General features: G+C 39.7%; 1 protein-coding gene across 1 annotated transcript in view; it reads right to left on the minus strand.

Annotated features, from left to right (window-relative positions):
• Positions 1-24,621, minus strand: part of LOC122563210 (leiomodin-1-like) — a 35,353-nt gene extending 10,732 nt beyond the window's left edge. The window contains exon 1 of the mRNA XM_043716770.2: positions 24,120-24,621. Within this exon, the coding sequence (XP_043572705.1) occupies positions 24,120-24,386 (267 nt within the window). The 5' untranslated portion in view covers positions 24,387-24,621. The remainder of the gene's footprint in view (positions 1-24,119) is intronic.
• Positions 24,622-25,043: the final 422 nt, after the last annotated feature.

Consider the following 25,043-nt stretch of genomic DNA (forward strand, 5'->3'; position numbering starts at 1 on the left):
GGTGCAGTGTGTCTTCTCTGGAAGAGATTGTGCCGATCTTACATTGGCTTGGCAGCCAACTGTTGAGACCTCTGACCTCTCAAACAGATTCCTCCATTATCATATTACACTCCCATACAGTCTCCAGTATTACTCTCCCTTGTGGAAATAGCCTCACTAATGGGGCCCTACTTAACAAACTTTATGTAATTTAAGTAATGCACTTCTGTACTGCGGCATTAATAAATAATCATATAACTAGGAGCAAGAGTAGGCATTTGGCCCTTTCAGCCTGCTCTGCCATTTAATATAATCATAGCTGTTCCTTTATCTCAATGTCATATTCCTACTTTCTCTTCTTACACCTTAATACATTTAATATCTAAAAATTAATCCAAACAACTCAGTGACCTAGTCTCTGCAGCCTTCTCTGGTAGTAAATTCCACAGACTGGCCACCCTCTGAGTGAAAAATTATTTTCTCACCTCGTTCATAAATGGTGTACCCCATATTCTGAGACGAGAAAGCCTGGCTCTGGACTTTAAACCAGGGAAACATACTCCCATCACCTAACCCTTTTAGCCTTTTATAAATGTCCAATTAAGAAAGAAATAGAAGGACATTTAATAATGCTAGACATAATCAAATATAGTCAACATGGTTTTGTGAATGGAAAATCAGGTTTGACAAATTTTCTTGAGTTCATTGAGGATACAAAAAGTAAAATTGATAAAGACGAGTCAGTAGATGTAGTGCATTTGGATTTTCAGAAGGGATAAAATAAGGTGTCACATGATGTGTATTTCACAAGATAGGAGCTCAAGGTTGTGGGATAATGTGTCACCCTGAATTGAGGATTGGTTAACAAACAGAAGACAGATAGTCAGGATGAATGGATCTTTTTCAGGTTGAAAAGATATAATTAATGGAGTACCATAAGGATCTATCCTACAGTCTCAATTTTTAACTACCTATATTAATGAGTTCAAGTTCTGCCCCTTCCTTTAAACAGTTAAAAAGAGTATAATATACCCAAATTTTATGATGATGCAAAAGTAGGTGGGAGGGCATGTTGTGATGAGGATATAAGGCATCTGATTGGAGATATAGGAAATAAAATAAGCTTTTTGGCATTAGATAAAATGCCGTATTGTAGCCAAACTCTGAACTATACATGAAAGTAATAAATTAACATTTGTACTCACAGATGGCCGATGAATGTAATAAGGGGATTCCTTCTGACAGATGAAAAAATAAATCATCTATATCCTTGTTGATAACTGATTAGTATGCAAGGCTGATTGCTAGAAATGGACAAAATCTGGCAGGTAAAGTTTAATGTAGGAAAGTGTGAGACCATGCATTTGGTCAGAAGAATCAACAAGTAAACTATTATTTAAATAGAGTGGGACTCCAAAAATGTGCAGCACAAAGGGATCTGGGTGTACTTGTTCTTGAAACACATAAAGTTAACATGGAAGTGCAGTAAGTAATTCAGAAGGTAAATTAGTCATTAATCACTATACATTAGTGATCTGGACAAAGGAACTGAAGGAATTGTTGTTAAGTTTGCAGATGAAACAAAGATAGTTGGAGGAACAGCTGGTGTGGAGGAAATGAAAAGGTTGCAGAAGAACCTGGACAAATTAGGAGAGTGGGCAAAGAACTGGCAGATAGAATATAATGTGGGACAAAATGTGATCATGCACTTTGGTAGGAAGAATAAAGGCTTAGATTATTTTCTAAATGGGGAAAGGCTTCAGAAAGTTCAGGTAAAAAGGGACTTAGGACTCCTACTTCAAGATTCTCTTCAGGCTAATTTGCAGGTTCACTGACGATCAGGAAAGCAAATTCAATGTTAGCATTCATTTCAAGAGGAGAAAGTGAGGACTACAGATGCTGGAGATCAGAGCTTAAAAATGTGTTGCTGGAAAAGTGCAGCAAGTCAGGCAGCATCAAAGAAACAGGAGAATCAACGTTTCGGGCATAAGCCCTTGGCACACTCTCCTCATTCCTGAAGAAGGGCTTATGCCCGAAACGTCGATTCTCCTGTTCCTTTGATGCTGCCTGACTTGCTGCACTTTTCCAGCAACACATTTTTAAGCTTCATTTCAAGACGGCTAGAATAGAAGAGGTGAGAATGTGCTGCTGAGGTTATATAAGGTTATGGTGAGACCGCATTTGGAATATTGTGAGCAATTTTGGGCCCCATACCTAAGGAAGGATGTGCTGGCATTGAAGGGTGTCCAGAGGAAGTTTACAAGAATGATCCTGGGGATGAAGACTTGTCATATGAAGAGAAGTTGAGGACTCTGGATCTGTCCTCAATGGCGTTTAGAAGAATATGGGGAGATCTAATTGAAACTTACAGAATACTGAGACAGCTAGATAGAGTAGATGTGGAGAAGATGTTTCCACCAGTAGAAGAGAGTAGGACCGAAGGCGCAGTCCCAGAGCAAGGGATGACCCTATAGAACTGAGATGACAAAGAATTTCTTCAGTCAGATTGATTAATCAGTAGAACTCATTGCCACAGACGGCTTTGGAGGTCAAGTCATTGAGTGTAATCAAGATATTGATGGGTTCCTGATTGGTAAGGGGACCAAGGATTATGGGGAGAAGGCAGGAGAATAGGGATCACATGGTGGGGCAGACTCGATGGGCTGAATAGCCTAATTATGCTCCTATATTTATGGTCTAGAATGACTGCATTAAAATAAGCAGAGACCTTTTCAGCCAAAGTTGTCCCAAGTATTTAGAATATCAATATGGTATAATTTCTAGCCTTCATTAGTTACACTTTATGCATCTTATATTACAAAACATGCCCTGGTGTAAACCCACTAAAAAGTGAATGCAACAACTGAGACTTAGCAAAATCCACATCTATGGTTGAAAGTTTTCGAATGATGCAATGCAATATCAAATTAATGTCAAAATGGGACTCAAGAAGGAACTTCTCATGTCTTCAAATTTACAAACAACAAAACATCCAAGGCAGTTATTCAAAGCATGAGTCCCTGGATTTGAAATAGTATGGTTATAAGAATAAGAGAAAGGTAAGGGCATATGAAGAAAGGTCTCTTAGCTCATTATTGAGTTCCCTGACTCTCCATCCAATTGTATCTTGAGCAAACTGAAATTTACCAAAAATCAACCAAGTGTCAATTTTGTGGAGTTTCACAGGTTTGTCTTCCTAAGTGCTAGCAAGGTATCTCACGTAATTCTTCACTGCACACCTCATTAAATATGCACCAACTTCTGCGGTTCTCACATTATCTTGCAGTCATCAGCAGCAGCAGTACTCACCACTGCCAGGACTTCCGCTGCTAGTGCCTTTATTAAAGTTATTATTATTATTGTTCACCAAGTCAATTGCTGCTAGCTATGAATGGCCCTTGACAGTATATGTAATGGGAGGAAAATGAGAAACAGCTTCTGAGGGCATGCAGGTGACACTAGTAACATTTCATTGGAAATAGAAGCTCACATTCATAAATGCTTTGCTACTTTAAATCATCACCTGACTGATCAACTGTCATAGAAAATGCAATCACAAGAACCAAGCTGTATAGTCTTCTCGTCCTTTACACTATCACGTTAGAACCCTATCTAAGGGATTTCTACTCTTTCCTAACACCCAGCATTGCATCTTATCATTGTTCTTGTCTAAAATGGCCCAGTTTCTGCCTGACTTGGTAGGACAGTGCAAACTGATAATGCAGTGAGAAAAGCAGGTTACAGCAAACAGTAATGCTTGGAAATGGACATGCTGGAGTTCTAATTTGAAGCTTGTAAGTCAAATCAGACCAAAATGTATAATTTGCAAATTTTACTTGTATTCTTCTGGGTACTGACCAGACACCAGCCTGATCTCTGTGCATCTCCTGATTGCTTTAGTATTAATCTCCTATCTGGTTATGTTGGCTCTGCAGTACTGGCTGTGCCCCACTCTCTGGAGCATAATGGGCACTGATCCTGACTGTCCTACCACTTGACTGACTGGCAAATTCTGCCTGACTTTGTGTCTGCACTAAGAGCAAACAGAATACAGTGTGCCTCTAAGTTCTGAATGATATGGCAATTCACAAAAAAGCAAGGCAAGAAAGAAGTGCTGCTAGCATTCAAATGGGTACAGAGTGAGTGAGTGCTAGGACAGCTAACTAAGAGCCATGAGATTCACATATTCCAATGCATGAGATAAATGCCTGTCCCTATGTACCAAGAGGCAGCAGCATTGCAATGTAAGGTACTGATGCTCTCTAAAACACAGCATTTAAGTGATAAACTGTATTTTAAGGTCATCCAAAATATGCTAGTGATGATGGTGAATGTCTGATGCCAACACCTGTGGATGGAGGGTGGAGATAGTTGCTGCCCCGGACCACACTGAAATGTTAGGGACTATTGGATAAGGTATAGACCATAGGCTCAAGCAGCAAGCTGGAGCTTCCAGGTACCCATTCTAATTTTCACACTGAGAATTGTTGCCATTTAGTCTTTCTCTGCTGCAAGGAAAAACAGACAATTGCCTGTAAATGTGATGAATTTAGGTACTAATGAAACATGAATACATGCAAATAGGGTGCTGACTGCTCACTAGCAAGATACTTATCTCACCAATCAAACATCAAGTGAAAAATTGGATGTTTTTGATATCAAGAATCTCATTTTTCTGATCTTGACGAATTTCTCAGATTGATTTGCCATTAGTCACAACATTCATGTACTGGGAAAGATCAGATGAAAATTCTATGACTTCCCAGCCTGGGAGACAATCATAATTATTTATCACTCTAAGAGTAAAGGAATTCTTGATAATATCCATTTTAAATTTATGTTTATCTCACTTTCATTTATTTTCTCTAGCCTTAACTTTCATGGCTTATGCTGCCTTTATCTTCATTATCTTCTGTGTACAATTTAATATTTATGTATGTTAGTTAATTTTCTCTAAACATTTTTTTCTTTCTATACTCTACAGGTTGAACTTCTCTAAATTCTCCCTGCGGTTTGGCCCCTTTTCATTTGATTCTTATTCATATTAATTGTACCTTTTCCAATGCAAATATATCTTTCAAATCTCAACAGTAAATATAACAGTGTTTGACAATAGATTGGCAATATTTTATATTGAAAAACCAAATAATGTGGTAATATAAGTAACACTCAAAAATGATTGCATCATTTGAGAGTAATATTAAAACATAAAGCAAATTGTCTACTTTGACCTTTCTCACTCCTTACTGTATTAAAAGTTTTCTAAATAGCATTACATGTATGTTGGCCCTTATTAACTGATCTGAAAATGTGTTGCTGGAAAAGTGCAGCAGGTCAGGCAGCATCCAAGGAGCAGGAGAATCGATGTTTCGGACATGAGCCCTTCTTCGTCCTGCTCCGTGGATGCTGCCTGACCTGCTGCGCTTTTCCAGCAACACATTTTCAGCTCTGATCTCCAGCATCTGAAGTCCTCACTTTCTCCTTATTAACTGATGCTAATCAACAATAACGTGAACAATCACTGAAGTAACATACCCAAAATGCAATTAAATTTAACAGTTAGATTGATATTTATAGCTGTATATATTTAACATTCAACGTGCTTTTGCATCATTCTTACTGAACATTTTGTGAAAGGCTCCATATAATCCCTTCTGTTTTAGATGCACTAAAGTTCACACAGAGTGAATACAGCCAAGGATAGGACTGACATAAAAATAGGTTATTGACATCTTCAAACCTAAAGATAGATTGGCAGATGTCCATGAAGAAAGTAACTGTCAATAGTAAGTTGCTTAGCAACAACAACTCTTGCTGCAAATCCACCGATCATATATTTTGCACTGACAGGCAAGCTCACTTATATATTTTAAGCAAGATGGAGACAACAAGATGCAGAGATTCCAAAATATAGTGCAATTTTGTTTCTGATTGGAGCTCCTGATTGCCTAAAGTTTTTCATGTTGAATAACCCAGAATCAGGATGGTCTAGCATGCCAACAGACTATCTGATAGAGAGACAAGACAAAACTTTACATCCCTCATTCTACATTTTTGCCTGAAACGGAAATGAAAGTCTTAGAGCAAGTCAACTCAAGATGTTCAATATTATAATGCTGATATATGGTTAATCTATTATCAGTTCCTAGTCTAAGCATGAACAGTCTAGACCTGAGGATCAAAGCTATATCCTGTATCTAAGAATCTTCAAATGGAGAGTGGTGCACATACAGTCACAAGTTCATTTTTAAAGATAAAAGCAAGAAATACTGGAATGCTATCTTAGAGACAAGTAGAGGTCTGGAAACATACAGAACATATAATTCACACATTCCCTGGATTTTACTTGGTACTTACAGACTAACTTAGACAGTCATTAATACTGAGTAATAATTCAGCTAGGATGTTTTGGAGGGTGAGTAACAATTTGGATTGAATCCTTAAAGTGAAAGTAGTAAACATTTGCTTTCTGTTCTGACAGCCAATTTCCCCAACTCATTTTAAGGAGATGTGAGCAAACATATTTTACAAGTTCCAGTAAACTAGTATCTAAAGTCTGCTGAAGTGGATTGGCATTGGTTATCACAAAAGACCACTTGCAGTTTAAGTACTCTTATACAGTACTACTAATATTAGAGTTCTCAATGTCTGATAGACCACCATGTACAATCTCTTCAATATAATTCAATAACATTGAATATGGGTTTCAGTTACTGTAACACAGTTAACTATGAGTAGAAATTCTTTAGGAATGATTATTTAGGAAAGATAAAAGACGAAAGAAATGTCAAGCCAAAATCTGCTCATCCAGGTACTGGTAAGCTTACTGTGTTTGATCCTGGTGTGTTTACTAGCTTCTGACAATCATTTTTTGCCATTGTCTTCTGCCACCTAAGAAGTGCCCTATCAAGAAATTTTTGATTACACAATGCACAGCAACCATTTTGACAAACTGGCATCATAGATCCTTTATTGACGTTAGCTGAAAGCTTCATTGTCACTAGAAACATTATTGAATTGACTCCGTATCTATAAAATAGTTATCTTGAAGTGTAATGGCTCCCAGTTGCCTAGCCAGGATTACAATGAAATTGCTGGTTCCCCTTTCTATGATAGCACAAATGGAATGGCAAATCTTCAATTTCCTTGCAGTAATTACTTAGTGATGAAGCGAAATTAACAATATCTTTTATTGATTAATAGTAACTATGCTTTGCTTCTGTAATTAAATCCTTCTTGTTGCGCCCATTTTGTACTGTAAATATAAGTATTCAGTGAATTAGGGAACAAATGTCTTCCAAAATGCATTAGTTACATTGAATTCTGTTTTAAAAACAGAAATGGGGCTTGGTGCAATGACTTCAATAGGTCACTCAAAACATTTCAGGGGCCAATGCAGAGTAGCTCAAAGATCACACTTACTTTGTGTTAGAAGACATAAAATAATAGAGGCAGACTTCATGCAGAAAAGACCAGTTTAGCTGAATGCCAAGAAGGCTACTGAATTACACTGGTTCTTTGCAATCTAGGGCTCAGTTAGAATTCAAGAGCAGTTGGATAACTTCATACAGTCAAACCTCAGGATGGGTTGTAGAAGTCAGTAGGCAGCTAAATGTCAGAGTTGGGGCTTAGAATGAGCCGTATGTCACTATTTGTTCAGTGCGGCAGGAAATGAGTGTTGACATTGCAAAAGAAATTGATGCAGCTGAGCAAGATTAGAACTCAGGAATAAATCCAGGACAGTACTAGCTTTGGGAAGATCACTGACTGCAAAAAAGGCAAATAGTCCCAGGAAAGGAGGGTGAACAGAAGCAGTTGTTAAGATTGACATGGCAAATGGCTTTTGAGAGTAATCGAAAACTAGGTCTTTGAAAGAGAAGAAATTACAATTCCTTGTAAAGTCTTAAGGTTTCTCAACTCACATTGTGATTGGCTCTATCCTCACTGCATTTGCTATTTAATGTGCGTTTGGCCACAGATTGCCTCTTATCCACATGACTTCAGGTTAATCCTGGATGTTATAATATAAGGTGTATGTACGTTATACTGTAAAGACTACCCTGTTTGTCGAAACTATGAAATCCTTTTTAATAAGTCCCTGGATCTTACACTGTGCCTACTTTAAATATAAAAGTTACCAGTTCCTAACCAGGCTATAACATACATTTGGATATCTAATTTGGGGTCATAGCTCATTCAGATGTTGTATGTTAGATATCTTGTGATTTCAATGTGGGAAATATGGAGATCTACTTTTCTATGTCATGTGTATGATTACTAAATTTTTCTCTTTTTAAAAGTTTCACTAACATATACAGCTGATACTTCATCTTCGACATTATCTTTCTCATTGTGTGATTTAACATTAACAGTGACACTAGTCATAGAGCCATAGAGATGTACAGCATGGAAACAGACCCTTCGGTCCAACTTGTCCATGCCGACCAGATATCCTAACCTAACCTAGTCATATTTGCTAGCACTTGGCCCCATATCCCTCTAAACACTTCATATTCATATACTCATCCAGATGCCTTTTAAATGTTGTAATTGTACCAGCCTCCACCACTTCCTCTGGCAGCTCATTCCATACACGCACTACCATCTGCATGAAAAAGTTGCCCCTTAGGTCCTTCTAAATTTTTCCCCTCTCGCCCTAAACCTAGGCCCTCTAGTTCTGGATTCCCCCAACCCCAGAGAAAAGACCTTGTCTATTTACCTCATCCATGCCCCTCATGATTTTATAAACCTCTATAAGGTCATACCTCAGCCTCTGATGTTTCAGGAAAAACAGCCCCAGCCTATTCAGCCTCTCCCTATAGCTCAATCCAAGATGAAGGATAGGGAAAAATTGTGACTGTAAGAGCTGCTCCTTTTTTTGAGGTATTTTATTTTTAGTCATCAAATCCTTTGCCGTTCCTGATGATAGGAGAATAAAGTAACATGCTCGTGGTAGTTTGCAAGCTGAATGTGTGTCATAACACTGACATGACAATGATAGATTGTGCTATGCTATTCTTTGATGCTTTAAATTGATGCTTTTCCTTAAGTGAATCAATATCCTTGAAAAGAGCAGACAGACTTTTATCTATCATTGACTAATGTCTAAAGATTTGTTTCAGCTGTTGCACAGAATTTTCCAGCCGCTGTACTTGATCAGAAATCTTCTCAATGCACTCAACTGATTTTTTACAGATTGCTCATTTGATATCAACATGGGGAGCTTTTATAAATGTATGGAGCTAAATATTATCATTTTTTTACTGTAAGGAACATGAAATAATTTTTCAGGATCTTTACTCCAGTTCAAGTTCAAATTGATTTTCTTGTCTTTAATGATTCAGATTGAAGTAATAATGCTTGTTTTATTTTCAATAAATTCAAATTTGTCTACAAATTCCCTTGTTGCAATGATTTCTACTCACCTTTCCATCTCTTTGTGCTATGCTTTACTTAAATATTACCATGATTAAATCCTCCAAGTGATTTAGGTAGGAAGCCCAAGAGGAGAAAGTGAGGTCTGCAGACGCTGGAGATCAAAGTTGAAACTTTATTGCTGGAACAGCACAGCAGGTCAGGCAGCATCCAGGGAACAGGAGATTCGACGTTTCGGGCACAGGCCCTTCTTCAGGAATGAGCAGAGAGTGTTCAGCAGGAGAAGATAAAAGGTAGGGAGGAGGGACTTGGAGGAGGGGAGTTGGAAATGTGATAGGTGGAAAGAGGTCAAGGTGAGGGTGATAGGTCGGAGTAGGATGGAGGCGGAGAGGTCAAGAAGAAGACTGCAGGTCAGGAAGGCGGTGCCGGGCTGGAGGGATCCGGCTGAGACAAGGTGGGGGGAGGGGGGATGAAGAAACTGGTGAAGTCCAAGTTCATCCCCTGCGGTTGGAGGGTTCCCAGTCGGAAGATAAGACGCTCCTCCTCCGACCGTCGGGTTGTTGTGGTTTGGCGGTGGATGAGTCCAATGACCTGCATATCCTCGGTGGAGTGGGAGGGGGAGTTGAAATGCTGTGCCACAGGTTGGTTGGATTGGTTCGTCCGGGTGGCCCAGAGGTGCTCTCTGAATCGCTCCGCAAGTAGGCGGCCTGTCTCCCCAATATAGAGGAGGCCACACCGGCTGCAGCGGATGCAGTAGATAATGTGGGTGGAGGTGCAGGTGAATCTGTGGCGGATATGGAAGTTTCCCTTGGGGCCTTGGAGAGAAGTGAGGGGGGAGGTGTGGGCGCAATTGTTGCACCTCCTGCGGTTGCAAGGGAAGGTGCCGGGAGTGGTGGTTGGGTCGGTGGGGGGTGTGGATCTGACAAGGGAGTCGCGGAGGGAGTGGTCTCTACGGAAAGCTGATAGGGGAGGGGAGGGAAATATATCCTTGGTGCTGGGGTCTGTTTGGAGGTGGCAGAAGTGACGGCGGATGATGCGCTGTACATGGAGATTGGTGGGGTGGTAGGTGAGGACCAGTGGGGTTCTGTCCTGGTGGCGGTTGGAGGGGCGGGGCTCAAGGGCGGAGGAGCGGGAAGTGGAGGAGATGCGGTGGAGGGCACCGTCGACCACGTCGGGGGGGAAATTGCGGTCCTTGAAGAAGGAGGCCATCTGTGTTGTACGTATTTTGAACTGGTCCTCCTGGGAGCAGATGCGGCGGAGACGAAGGAATTGGGAGAATGGGATGGCGTTTTTACAGGGGGCAGGATGGGAGGAGGTGTAGTCCAGGTAGCTGTGGGAGTCGGTTGGAAGCCCAAGAGTACAACTTAGTGTCTGGATTGGTTTCATGAGGAGTCCTACACATGGACTCAATGCTTTGGGTCAGAAAGAAGAGAATTGACCAACTCGCTGAAGACAGCCCAGCAGTACCTGCTGTAAGTTTAATTGCGTGACCATCAGGTAGAAATAGAGTTATTCTCAGTCATGCACTGAAACAGCCTGCATTTGGATACTTAGTCCTAGTTGAACGTAGTTACCAGAGATTTTCCATCATTTCATAAAAGCACAGCTAAAAATTGACATTTTAAGGAGAGATGGGGAAAATCACTCAAATGAGTTCCTGTGTCATGTAGCAATTAATAAACAACAATATGAAGTAACAATATAATTGCATAAAGCTCATGCAATTGAACCACATGTGAACTTTCGTCACAAAACTAAACATTTAATTTATTACAAGATTAACAATGTACTGTATAATAATGCAATGTATATTCTTGAGGGTAATTTTATCTGAACTGTTTCCATGGTTTCAGTGTGAATCTTAAGCTCTATGACTTCCTTCCTCAAATGTGGTAAGCATACAAATTATAATGTATATTCTTCTATCTTCAATCAAAATCCTCCTGACACACTTTATAACTAAACAAATCCAAGTCTAGCCCTTATCAGATCTCAATCTACTTCTACAAACTATAATCCTATACTTGACATACCCTGGGTCACCAATGATCATTGTCTCAGAAAACTTACTATTTAACTATTGAACTCACCTTTGTCCTCAACTTTACCATTCAAAGTCGAGTCTTGTTTCTTTGGATTTTTTTTTATTCAGACCCCTTTGTCCTGAATCCAGTACCAGTTAATTGGTGTTATCAGTCTGAACTAAAATAACTCAAAATTTCAATGGCAACATGTCCTGGAAGAATTTACAATCTGCATTTTTAACCACACAGCAGTTTCACATGAATGATTGTCTTCAACATATATGGCAATATCACATTTTATAATGTACCTCGACCGCTGACAATCATGGGAATGATGGAATGTGGAGGCAGAGAATGAAAATAGAACAGATATTTGCTTGAGAATTGGAGTGAGGATGAACTACAAAATGGGGATAAGATTTGTTTTTGTGAAATCTTCAGTTAAAAGTGTGATCATTGTTGTTTGGAGTGAAGGCAGTCAAATTGTAAACAGCACATTGTAACTAACAATGATTGAAAGAATAGCTAGAAGCTCTGATGCTGATTTAGCTTGTTTTACTGAATGTTCTACAGAAGTCGAATCTTTGCTTAATAGTGCCATGGGATCGTTTATGTCCACTTGAGCTGGAAAAACCAATCTTATTCAATATCTCATTCAAAAGATAATATCTTCACTCACACATCATATCCTTACCGCTGCTCTGAAATATAGCCTGAATTATGTGCTTTCAGCAGATTTACTGCTGTTTTTATTCTCACTAACATCCAATGTAGATTTTTGAAATGGAGTAAGTCACGGGCTATTTGACAGACTGTAAGAAGGATTTTGGTTTGCAGTTGAGACATCTACTCTGGCTATTATAAACAATATCCCATCCAACAAAATTTGGCTGCATTCCATCAGAGGATTTGTTTAAATCAGTGGCCTGAAGCTTTTCCTAATTAGGATGGCAGGTTCATGACAGAGTGCGTTTCATGAACTCTACAATGTACTTCATCCAGCTGTACTTCAGCTTGAGACTGTCGATCTTTATGGAGTATGCAAACTCCATATGGTTTGTTTGAATGGATCTTGGGATTGTCGAGATTATTTCTGTAAAAAATATGTGACCCCAAAAGCAAGTGTTTTCTTTATTCAATTATTTTTTTTTTCTGTTCGTCATTACAGACAGTTAGCTCTTCTAACCTTGACCAATGAATATGTTTTCCCAAGTGTTCATAAGAAGCTCTGCACTAATTCAATTACAGTCAAGAGTGTGGTACTGGAATAGCACAGCAGGTCAGGCAGCATCTGAGGAGCAGGAGAATCGATGTTTTGGGCATAAGCCCTTCATCAGGAATGAGGCTTGTGAGCCAATGAAGGGCTTATGCCCGTAACATTGATTCTCCTGCTCCTCAGATGTTGCCTGACCTGCTGTGCTTTTCCAGCACCACACTCTCAACTCTGATACTCCAGCATCTACAGTCCTCACTTTCTCCTAATCCAATTATTGACATAACTTAAAGAAAAAAAGCATGATGATTCTAGCTCAAACCCTGCCATCTCCAAACATTTTGAGTTTAAATGAGCTGTCACAATGTTTTGACCCACGCCCACCTGCCAGAGATGAGGAATAAATGTTTCAGAACAATGGTTAGATATTTAACAAAATGGCAACCATTATTGGATTGCTATTCCTAAGTTTCTGAATCACAACTGAGCTCCATATTGGTGGTCTGGTCTTCTGTAGCCAGGTCCTTCGAAATATGGAGCAGACATTCAATAGAATTGCTTTCTTGAAGCACTGGATTATTTGGGGAAAAGGGGGGAGTGTGGGAAATATGCTTTACTTGTGCTGTGGTTCCAGCTCCTGTATTCTGGTAGAGTCATAGAGTTATACAGCATAGAAGCAGACCCATTTGTCCAACTCATCCATGCTGACCAGATATCCTAAGTTGATCTAGTTCCATTTACCAGCATTTGGCCCATTTCTCTCTGGTCTCTTCGTATTCATGTATCCATCCATATACCTTTTAAATATTGTAATTGTACCAGCTTCCACCACTTCCTCTAGCAGCTCATTCCATACATGCACCATCCTCTGCTTCAAAAAGTTGCGCCTCAGGTGCCATTTAAAACCTTCTCCTCTCACCTTAAAACTATGCCCTCTAGTTTTGGATTCCCTTATCCTGGAGAAATAGACCTTGGCTATTCACTCTAAGCATGCCCCTTGTGATTTTATAAACATCTATAAGGTCACCCCTCACCATCTGACATTCCAGGGAAAAAAGACCCTTTCAGCCTGTTAGAGTCATAGAGATGTACAGCACAGAAACAGACCCTTCGGTCCAACTTGTTCATGCCGACCAGATATCCCAACCCAATCTAGTCCCACCTGCCAGCACCTGGCCCATATCCCTTCAAACCCTTCCTATTCATATATCCATCCAGGCGTCTTTTAAATGTTGCAATTGTACTAGTCTCCACCACTTCCTCTGGCGGCTCATTCCATACACGTACCACTCTCTGCATGAAGAGGTTGCCCCATAGGTCTCTTTTATATCTTTCCCATCTCATCCTAAACCTATGCCCTTTAGTTCTGGACTCCCACATGCCAGGGAAAATACTTTGTCTATTTATCCTATCCATATACCTCATGATTTTATAAACCTCTATAAGGTCACCCCTTAGCCCCAGATGCTCCAGGGAAAACAGCCCCAGCCTATTCAACCTCTCCCTATAGTTCAAATCCTCCAACCCTGACAACATCCTTGTAAGTCTTTTCTGAACCCTTTCAAATTTAATAACATCTTTCCAATAGGAAGGAGACCAGAATTGCACACAACATTCCAACAGTGGCCTAACCAATGTCCTGCACAGCCACAACATGACCCCTCAACTCCTGTACTCAATACTTTGACCAATAAAGGAAAGCATACCAAACGCCATCTTCACTATCCTATCTACCTGCAACTTCACTTTCAAGGAGCTATGAACCTGCACTCTAAAGTCTCTCTGTTCAGCAACATTCCCTAGGATCTTACCATTAAGTGTATAAGTCCTGCTAAGATTTGCTTTCCCAAAATGCAGCACCTCACATTTATCTAAATTAAACTCCATCTGCCACTTCTCAGTCCATTGGCCCATCTGATCAAGATCCTGTTGTAATCTGAGGTAACCTTCTACGCTGTCCACTACACCTCCAATTTTGGTGTCATCTGCAAATTTACTAACTATACCTCTAATGCTCACATCCAAATCATTTATACAAATGATGATAAGTAGTGCACGCAGCACCGATCCCTGTGACACTCCACTGGTTTAGGGTGTAGGTTTGCTCGCTGAGCTGTAGGTTTGATATCCAGATGCTGACCTACAGCTCAGCGAGCAAATCTACACCCTAAACCTCAACCTGAGCTACAAACCTTCACAAACCTTGCAAACTCCACTGGTCACAGGCCTCCAATCCGAAAGGCAACCCTCCACCACCACCCTCTGTCTTCTACCTTTGAGTCAGTTCTGAATCCAAATGGCGAGTTCTCCCTGTATTATGTGAGATCTAATCTTGCTCACCAGTCTCCCATGGGCAACCTTGTTGGACACCTTACTGAAGTCCATATAGATCACATCTACCGCTCTGCCCTCATCAATCCTCTTTGTTACTTCTTCAAAAAACTCAATCAATTTTGTGTGACATGATTTCCCATGCACATAGCCATGTTGACTATCCTGAATCAGTCCTTGCCTTTCCAAATACACGTATATCCTGTCCCTCAGGATTCCCTCCAACAACGTGTCCACCACTGATGTCAGGCTCACTGGTCTATAGTTCCCTGGCTGGTCCTTACCATCTTTCTTAAATAGTGGCACCACGTTAGCCAACCTCCAGTCTTCCAGCACCTCACCTGTGACTATCAATGATACAAATAACTCAGTAACGGCCCCAGCAATCACTTCCATTGCTTCCCACAGAGATCTGGGGTACACCTGATCAAGTTCTTGGGATTTATCCTCTTTTATGTATTTCAAGACATCCAGCACTTCCTCCTCTGTATAGCTCATGCCCTCCAATCCGAGCAACATCCTTGTAAATCTTTTCTGAACTCTTTCAAGTTTAACAATGCCTTCCCTATAGCAGGCAGACCAGAATTGCATGCAGTATTTCAAAAGTGGATTTACCAGTGTCCTGTACAGCTTATCATGACATCCCAATTCTTATACTCAATGCATTGACTAATGAAGGCAAGCATTCCAAATGCCTTCTTGACCACCCTGTCTACCTGTGACTTCACTTTGAAGGAGCTATGCAGCTGCACCCGTAGGTCTCTTTGTTTAGTAACACTCCCCAGGACCTTGCCATAAAGTGTATAAGCCCTCATTCCTGAAGAAGGGCTTATGCCCGAAACGTCGATTCTCCTGTTCCCTGGATGCTGCCTGACCTGCTGTGCTTTTCCAGCAACACATTTTCAGCAGTGTATAAGTCCTGCCTGGTTTACCTTACCGAAATGCAACACCTCACATTTGTCTAAATTAAACTTCATCTACTGGATAAACTCCTCGGCTCATTGGCCCAGTGGATAAAGTGGGTAAGGTAAATGGATAGGTTGGCAAGTGGATAGGCTGGAAGCTGGGTAGCGTGACAGTGGGATCGGGTGGTAGGTAGATGAGGTAGGTAAGTGAGCAGGTTTGTGGAAGTTAATGGGTCAAGGGATTGTTGTGTTGGGGAGTAGCCAGATTGAGTCAGTGAAGGGAGTCATTGAGTCAGCGTGGGATTGTGGTGGTGCACAGACAGCTATGTTGGTTCAGTGTGGTTGAGGTGTCAGGTGGTGTTGGAAAGTTGGTGTTTTGTCATGCCATGTTGGGGAGGAGTTGGGTTGAGAAGTTGGGGTGTCATGGATTCGGCTGGGGGGAGGGGGAGGTTGGAGAATCAAAAGAGAAAGTGCTGGAGAAACTCAGCTGGTCTGGGAGCATCTGAGGAGAGAAAAACTGATTATATTTTGCATCCAATGACTCTTCTTTGAAACTGAATGTGACTAGAAAATAAAAGTTTTTACGCAGTTGTTACATTTGCTGAAGGAGTGAGTGGAACAGATGGAGAAGGGTGCCAGAGCCAGAGACAAAAGGAGTTATAGTGGTAGCAAAGCAGAGATGTATATGCAAAAAAGCTGTTAATGTTAGTTGTGAATAGTGTGACGATACTGTAGCTTTAAGAGGAATATTTTGTCCTCTTTAATGACAAAAGTTTGAGACAGAGGTGCCAAGCAATCTGCTCCAAAGCCAATAAACAGCTTATGAGGCCTTGGGTTTTATCCTGTTAATATTTCTAATAGAGTTAAATTATCTCAATTCTTGCTTTTGTTGTATTTTAATTATCATGTATGATTACAGTGTATTTTGCTTCAAAACTGGTAGTTTGTCCAAACAAATTATGTGTGGAATACAACACCTTGGCTTTAAAATAAGGAAAAGTTGGTCATCTTCTTAATATATTTTGAGGGGGTTGGTCTGGTCCAGAACAATGATAAAATGTAGACCAGCTCTGCTGAGAGCAAATCCATATATTTGCATATCTATAAAAATAATTACTATGATGATACATAATACACAACCAAATCACAAGAATAAATTTAAGTTGTAAATCTAGGCTGTCTTGAATCACTGTTTTAGATTAAAAGTTGTGTTTTTTGGATGAACATATCCTTCTATGTGTTCTCCATACCTTAGCATCTACATTGGCAAGATATTGTCAGGCAGTTCAGGCATCTGAGAAGGATCATTCACAATAGAAAATTGCTGTACTGACTAAGGGATATGGATGTGTTCAAACTGCTTGTTTTGTTGAGCTTCAGACAGCTGGGATCTCTAAAAGCTGATTAGATATAATATATTTGCTCTTGACAAATTCAGAAATCATGGTCTTTAATCAAGAAGATATCTTATGCCTTTCATATACGCATATATTTTTTCACCTTACAGTTGATTTGGCAAATAGAATGATGGCTTATTGTAATTTATAAAATTCTTTGATCCAAATAGCTTTTCATTTGATTTAAAGGTAAGTTTAACTTTCAAGTTCAATTTTATTGCTGATTTTTTTGAAAAATACATTTTCAATGTACTGCTGCCACTCTATAAGCATACTTTTAATAGCTAACTGTTCTCCAGTGCCCACTTGGTTTTCCAGTCTGGATATCTGGTGCACACCCTTTGCCTCTGCCATATGAGACAACCATTTGGGTTCTTGTCAGCTTGTGCAATTTTTCAGCGGATGATGGAGAACATTTTAGAAGGTCTATCCTCGGTTATCATTTATCTAGTTGACATGCAAATAACAGGGAGGACCAAAAAAGAGCACTTAGAGAACGTGAACATAGTCCTTAGATGTTTCTCCAAGGTGGGTGTACACCTTAGAAGGGATAAATGTGTGTTCCAGATACTCCAACTGACTTCCATGGGCTATAGAATTGATAAGACTGGGTTACACCTAATGGTAAATAAAGTGAAGGTCATCAAAGGTACCCCGGCTCTCACACCTGCACTGGAGCTTAGATCTTTCCTTGGGCTGGTGAATTATTACAGAAAGTTCAGGCATAACGTGGCCTCCATCTTGGCACTTTTGCATCAACTCTTGAAAAAGGGTCAGCCTTGGAAATGCTTGCATTGGCAAGACATAGCTTTCAGGGAAGTGAAGAAAGAGCTATTATTCTCTAAGGTGTTGGCACTCTATGACCCCAAGCCAAATCTGGTATTGACATGTGATGCCTCCCCATTGGTATAATATTAGCTCATAGGTGACCCAATGGAGAGGAACACCCAATAGCGTATTCATCCAGGACTTTGGATAATGCAGAGTATAAATATGACCAGATAGAAAGGAAGGTTTGACAGTCATATTTGGAATTAGGAAGTTCTACCTTTATAGGTGTAAATTTGTAATAAAAGTGGACCATAAACTCCCGCTAGGTCTACTTAAAGAGGACAAGGCAGTACCACCCATAGCTTCAGACATTATTCAGCAGTGGACTCTAATTCTAAGTGTGTATAATTACAAGTTGGAACATCATCCAGGAGGCCAAGGAGGAAACGTGGATGCATTGACCCATCTCCTTCTGGCATATACACTACCAGTGTTAGTGCCACTGGAAGAGTCCATAATGGTTTTAAATTTTCTGAACATATTTCTAGTCACAGCTGACCATATCAGAATTTAGACACAGAAAGATCCAATCCTGGAAAAACTTAAACAACTGGTAATGATGGGAGAAACCAAGGGCTGTCACAACCGGAATTGAAACCTGTTTGGACCTATAAAGACCAGTATTTATCATATAAGGACCATCCAATGGTCTGGCAGAAAGAGCAGTCCAAACTTTGAAGGCAGGCTTAAAGAAACAGCCTACAACTTCACTGGATACCAAGCTGCCCCAGTTCCCATTCGATTATAGGACCACCCCTCATGCAATTACAGGGATAGCTCCAGCAGAATTGCTAATGAGGAGAAGACTCTGTACCAGGTTGAATTTGATATTCCCAGAACTGGGTTGGGGTGGGGGTGGGGGGGGTGGGGGGGGGGGGGGGGGGGGGGGTGGGGAGGTCAGTGTGGGGTGGTGAAATGCTAGACACAAGACTCTGCTAAGCAAGAAAGACAGTGTACTTCGGGGGACAAAGTTTGATGTAGGAGCCACGGGAATGGCCCTGCATGGGTAAGAAGCACAGTTGACATGAGGTCAGGTCCAGTGATGTATAAAGTTTGGGTAGGTGCAACGGTCCTGAACAAGTATGAGGACCATATGAAACTACAAACTTGCAAACGGTGCAGAAGCAAAACATGCCCTGCCTTTCTGAAAGTTCCAAAACCTGTAGACTCTCCTTCCCCGGTGAGCATTGAAAATGCCTCGGAATCTGAAATGGACACAGTGAATGTCTTTGCCTCGAAGCCTTTGCTGCATGAAGAGGAGAATGAATTTCTTCTGAGATGCTCTGGGCGCAAAAGGCGAGTTACTATGCATTATATGCTGCCTGCATTAGGGACAGATTTGGAGGAACCTGACCAGGAGGAGCTACAAAATAAAGAACTAGCCTGTGTCCTCAAACTCAGAGGAGGAGGGATGTAGTTATTGTAAAGAGCTCAGCCAGGTGGGCCTCATGGAATTTGAGTTCCCTGATTGGGGGCTGTTTACCTGGTCCAATCAAGGAACCCAAGCTGACAATTCTAAACAGGAGTGTCAGATGTTCTGTTCACTCTGAGATTTGACTCTGAGGGAGCTGGATAAGTGTCAAAAAATTTCCACATGTAAATAAAGTGTACCTAGTGACAGGATACCAGCCTCTTTAGAGTTACTTTATCCATGATCTCCTTTCCAGTCTTGCCTATCAAATTCTGGGCCTATTGTGGCTAAGCCCTTTAGGGAATGATGACTCTTTTAGGTTTACAAACTGGCTTTTGTATTGGAGATGCAGTGTAATTAAGTATCTAATCCGTGTACCTCAAAATACTTCTTTCTCATATCTTGCTGTCCTTAACCTTCCTGTCAATTTTAATGATTCTCAGCCGTGCATATGTCTATCCATAGCTAACAGTTCATATTCACCACCATCACTTTTTGTTACAGATCCAAAGTTGGATGTATCCTGTGCTGCAGTCACAGGGAGCAAAAGAAATCAAGTTACATTTTCATTCAGGAACAGTGAGACCATATCAGTATTAGAAACCTCTAGCTACAGCTTTGGGTCAGCAATCCATAAACCCTAAATCTACCAGTCATTACTACTGCTCCATGCTGTCAGATCAGTAGGAGCTGCTGTAGTTCAGAGCTTTTTCGTTAGCCAGTTAATGGGCTGGCCATGCCTAGGTTAGTCGCAAATAGTGCAAATGCTGCATGCTTCAGGTAGAAAGAGTAATACACATGCTCAGGTGTGGAAGAAGGGGGCAAAAAAGTTAACTGTGATTATAGATTTTCTGTTGCTTAATATGTGCTTCATTGGGTGATGACATTCAAATTCTACACAGAGGGAACAAGACTTCTGGTGCAACTCAACAAGCAAAAGTGGTCCAAAAGCTTTTAATAATTAATTCTGAACAAGCACAGTAGCAATTTTTGAATTCTTGACATCAGTGATAGAGGTATAAAGGCAAAGTCACCATCATCCTGCAGTCTCACTGCAGAGAGAGATGACCAGTGGTGATTTTATCCAAGGGTAACTATGCCTCAAGTAAGAGGAAGGTTTAAGAAGCAGCAACATTCATGGTAACTTCAACTGGGGTGAGAATTGAAGCTGTGCTGTTGGCATCACTCTGCATTGTAAAGCAGCCATCCAGCCAACTGATCACCAAAAGTCACCATAATCTTAGTGGACTGCTCTCTTATTATTTGAGAAAAAGGACTGGTGGTGGCTTCATCCAAGAGTCACCATGCCTGAGGTGAAGGGTGAGATTGAGATGATGGGATGTTCATAGTGACCTCAGCCAATGCTGGAATTGAACCCAAACTATTGGTGTCATTCTGCATTACAAACCAGCCATCCAGTCAACTGAGCTATAAAAATTAGAAAACCTCTCACTGCTCCTGTCAGAATCTTTTTGAGGGCTGACAAGTGTGATTTCTGATTTTGTAGATGGTTGTCTTCAATGAGTTTTAGAACCTACTGTGTTAATTGTAACAATTCCATATGTTTTGCTCTGTGGTGCAGTGGAATTATTACAAGCTCTTAACTTGCTTTTATAAATGTTGATCTTTTCACTCGGTCCTTTATTTCCAAAAAAGGTAATCCAAGTTAGATAAGTTCCAAAGGGGATAATTTCCATTTTCACTGCCAGGGATAAACTGGATCATATAGTAAGTAGTAATTAAGGAACAGAATTAAGTTGTGTCATCAGTGTCTTTGAATAAAAGTCAAGCTCGACTCTCAATTTCACCATCAGAAATTCAGGTTGCCTCTAAGCATTCTCTGGTACCAAATTCTTTAAATATATAAAGCTCCAAACACAAAGCTGTTTTGCATTAAAAAACCTGCATTCTACAACATTCAATAATTACTAAAAGAAAATCAATCTAATCAAATCTCAACCCCACAACAAACTTATGCAATGCTCAATTACTAATCTCTACTGACTGCAACACAACTGCTGCATTCTATAAACAAGAATTATCATCCATGTACTTTTGTGTCAATTTTGAACTCAATTACCATTTACTCACCTCACTCAGCAGTGACTTGTGTATCTCAGTCACAACTTCATCAGTTTTTAATTTTCCAAAACCTGTTGGTATGATTCAACGTTGTAGGATTGGAGAGGCAAAACATTTATTGCCATATGAAGAAATTAGCAACACCGCAACCTTAGTCACTAATTATCTTATTTTGCTCTGTTTCGAATTTAGCAAATGTCACATTTGTGTTTTGACAAAATAAGTATTTAATGGTACAATATTTAAGGTAATGTTTATGTGTAAGTTAGAAATATAGTGAAATAATAATTATTTTTTACTGAACAACGTACAACATATGAACACCTGATAAGCAAGTTACAAGGGTAGGTCACTTGGCCTTTGAGCCTGTTCTGCCATTCGATAAGATAATGGCTGATCTTATTTTATCCTCAACTCTACAGGCTAGCACATTCCTGAGAATTCTTCAAGTCCTTGCTATTCAAGAATCCATGTATCTCTACCTTAAAAATATTTAAAGATTGTGTATCCATTGCCTTTTGAGGAAGGGAATTCCTCAAACGTTTCCTCATCTCTGATTTAAATGGCTTTCTCCACCTTATTTTTAATTGTGATCCATAGTTCTAGATTCTCCCAACAAGGAAATATTCTTTCATCTTTTTTCCAGTCAAGGCCCTCAGAATTTTGTATGCTTCAGCTGCGATACCTCTGACTCTTCTCAACTGTAGAGGATACAGGCTAAGTCTGTCTAACTTTTCCGCATAAGGCAATCTGCTCATTCCAGGCATTAATCTAGTAAACTTCCCTAAACTGCTTCCAATGCATTAACATCCTTCTGTAAATATGGTGACCACTACTCTATACAGTGCTCCAGATGTAGTCTCAGCAATGCCTTGTATGACTGAAGCATAGTCTCCCTACTGTTGCATTCAGTTCCCCTTTTAGTAAAACATAGCATTATTTTTCTTTTCATTTTCTTGTGAATATTGTACTCATCAGATGTCAAAAGTTGTGGTTTGGAAACATTTCCAGTTGTATTGCCATGATCAGACAGTGAACTAGGTTTGAACCCAGAATAAACACCAGCATGGACGGCTGGACTAAATGACCTGTTTCTATAATGTACATCCTATATATTCCTCTGAGTCAGATGTATCACAATCAGTGTTATTTATGATCATTGGAATCTGTTTCATAGCTTGTACAGGTGACAAATTCCTTTAGTTTTAGAGCAAACGAGATATAAAAGTGAAGCCTAAATTCTGGAGATGGCTATGCTCTTTTTTTCCATTTGTACTATTTGTTCTGAGATTCTTTTGATTCTGAATTGCTTGCTACGCTTATGAGTTTTAGGCATGCACATCTGTTACAGCCTTGCCATCTTTGACTGCTTAAACTGAGAAAGACCTGCAGGCTCTTAAAATTTACATCTGCATTTCAGAAAAAAAATTCCAGTGCAAAAGCAAAGAAACTAGCTGTTGAGCAAATAAGTATAAAGCAAACCTGCAAAGCAGCTATAAAAGAATTGAGAAAATCTATATTAGTGTCTTATTGAGTCAATAATATGGTTTCCTATTGATTCTGTTGAGGGTGTCAAACTTCAGCTGCTACAGGAAATACGCTAATTCCATGGTTCAGTTTTGATTGTTTCTGATATCAAAAATCATAAATCAAAATCACCAGCTTTTCACTGCAAGTCCTGTTGCAAACATTCTTACAACCTTTCATCTATGTGGTGTTAAAATATGCATGAAAGAAATATAAAATACCCTTTGCACCATCAGGACATTACACATAAAAGGTATATGTTCTAGAAGTATAAGCACTGATGTAATGTGAGAAATACTGCCTCAGTTTGATCTCAACAACAGCTCTTCATCAAAATAGTGCCAATAGATAACCTACATATCCACCTTGATAGGGCAGAGGGGCCTAGGTTTAAAGTTTCATCTCAAGACTGAACTTCAGACAACTCAGTCAGTACTGTGCTGAAGTATTTATTTGCTTTGATCAAATCTCTGGGGTGGGACTTTAACCCATACCTTCTGATTCAGATAGGAGAGCAATACCATTGGGTTATGATTGACACATTTGATTCTATTTTCCTAAATCAACTAGAATCTAGTGGTGACATAATACATGCAATAACACAACATTGTGAGATGCTTCTTTGCTGATGCTGTGCTTGGAATCTGCTCAAGAATGATTTTTTCTTTTCTTTAATTTCAGGAAATTATTGAAATGGAAATTGCATATAATTGACAAATATTGAGGGGAAAGTGAAAAAATTACAGACATATTCAATTGATTACTGCAAATTTTAGATCAATTTTCATTAAGAATTATAGCTGCTTTACTCAAACATATACATGCATGCACGTACAGTAAAGTGCATTACGATCTTGTCTCAGTTTCAGATCTGAATGTTGTAAAGGAATGAAAATAAAGACCATAAAGAATAGCTTCTTGAAAATAATAATGTTTAACAAATTGAAAAAAAACTTATAGATTAATGAAAATGTGGAAATCAACAATTGTACTCAAACTGTTAACAAATTCTGGGTGGTAAATAACGTACACAGATGAACTTACGTCAATTGATAGTTCTTTCTCTATCAGTTTCCTAGTTGTTTTCTCACAGTAGGTGAGCATTGCCTCTCGATCATATGTTCCTGTGGGCTGCTTCTCTGTCTGATTTCTCTGTCTCAACCCGACAGCAACATTGGAATTTGGGTCCATGACATCCAACTCAATTTGAAGTTCTTGCATTTCCTCCGGAGACAAATTTGCCAACAAATTATCAATATCTGGATCCTCGCTCACCTGCCTTTTGTATTCTTGTTTTCTAAATCGTGACATTTTTGTATCTTGTTAACCAAAAATAAATAAATAAAACTTATGCACACTAGTTTAAGATCTTCACCTGAAATAGCACTTTGCAGTTATAATGAAATTCATATACATCCAAGAAAGATCAATTTGGTAATTCTGATAGCTTATCTAATAAAATTATGATCTTTAAAGTCTCCCTAACAGGAGGTGTTGAAGTACCAAACCAGACTGTAGAGAATCCTTATATGATTTAGCAACCAAACATGAAATGAGAACTGTAATTGATGTAAGATTGCACCACTCAGAAGCTGCTCCAAGTACGTTGGGAATATTAATTATATGGACAGCCAGTCAGCAGTGAGAGGGGGCACTTAGTCAGCCTAATAATTTAGGTTGCATGGTGAGGACATTCCATGGAATCCTAAGCAGTTGCATTACCAAATTTAGAACAGCAGATTTAGCCTTGAAAGGCAATAGGAAGAAGTAGAGCAAAACTGAAACACACAAAAAATGCAGGACTTGGCAGCACAAAATGCATAATTAATACTGCAAATTTTTCTTTAAAGGCAGAAGAACAAGAGGAAATATCATCGTGGGATCAAAAATACTAAATTTGGTCACTGAACTCAGATTTAGTCTAACTCTTAGTTGTCTAAATAAACAAACTTTTTCTACATTTTGGAT

Source organism: Chiloscyllium plagiosum, unplaced genomic scaffold (assembly GCF_037043375.1).
Source record: "Chiloscyllium plagiosum isolate Xiang-an unplaced genomic scaffold, Cpla_swu_hap1 HiC_scaffold_26, whole genome shotgun sequence".
NCBI lineage: Eukaryota > Metazoa > Chordata > Chondrichthyes > Orectolobiformes > Hemiscylliidae > Chiloscyllium > Chiloscyllium plagiosum.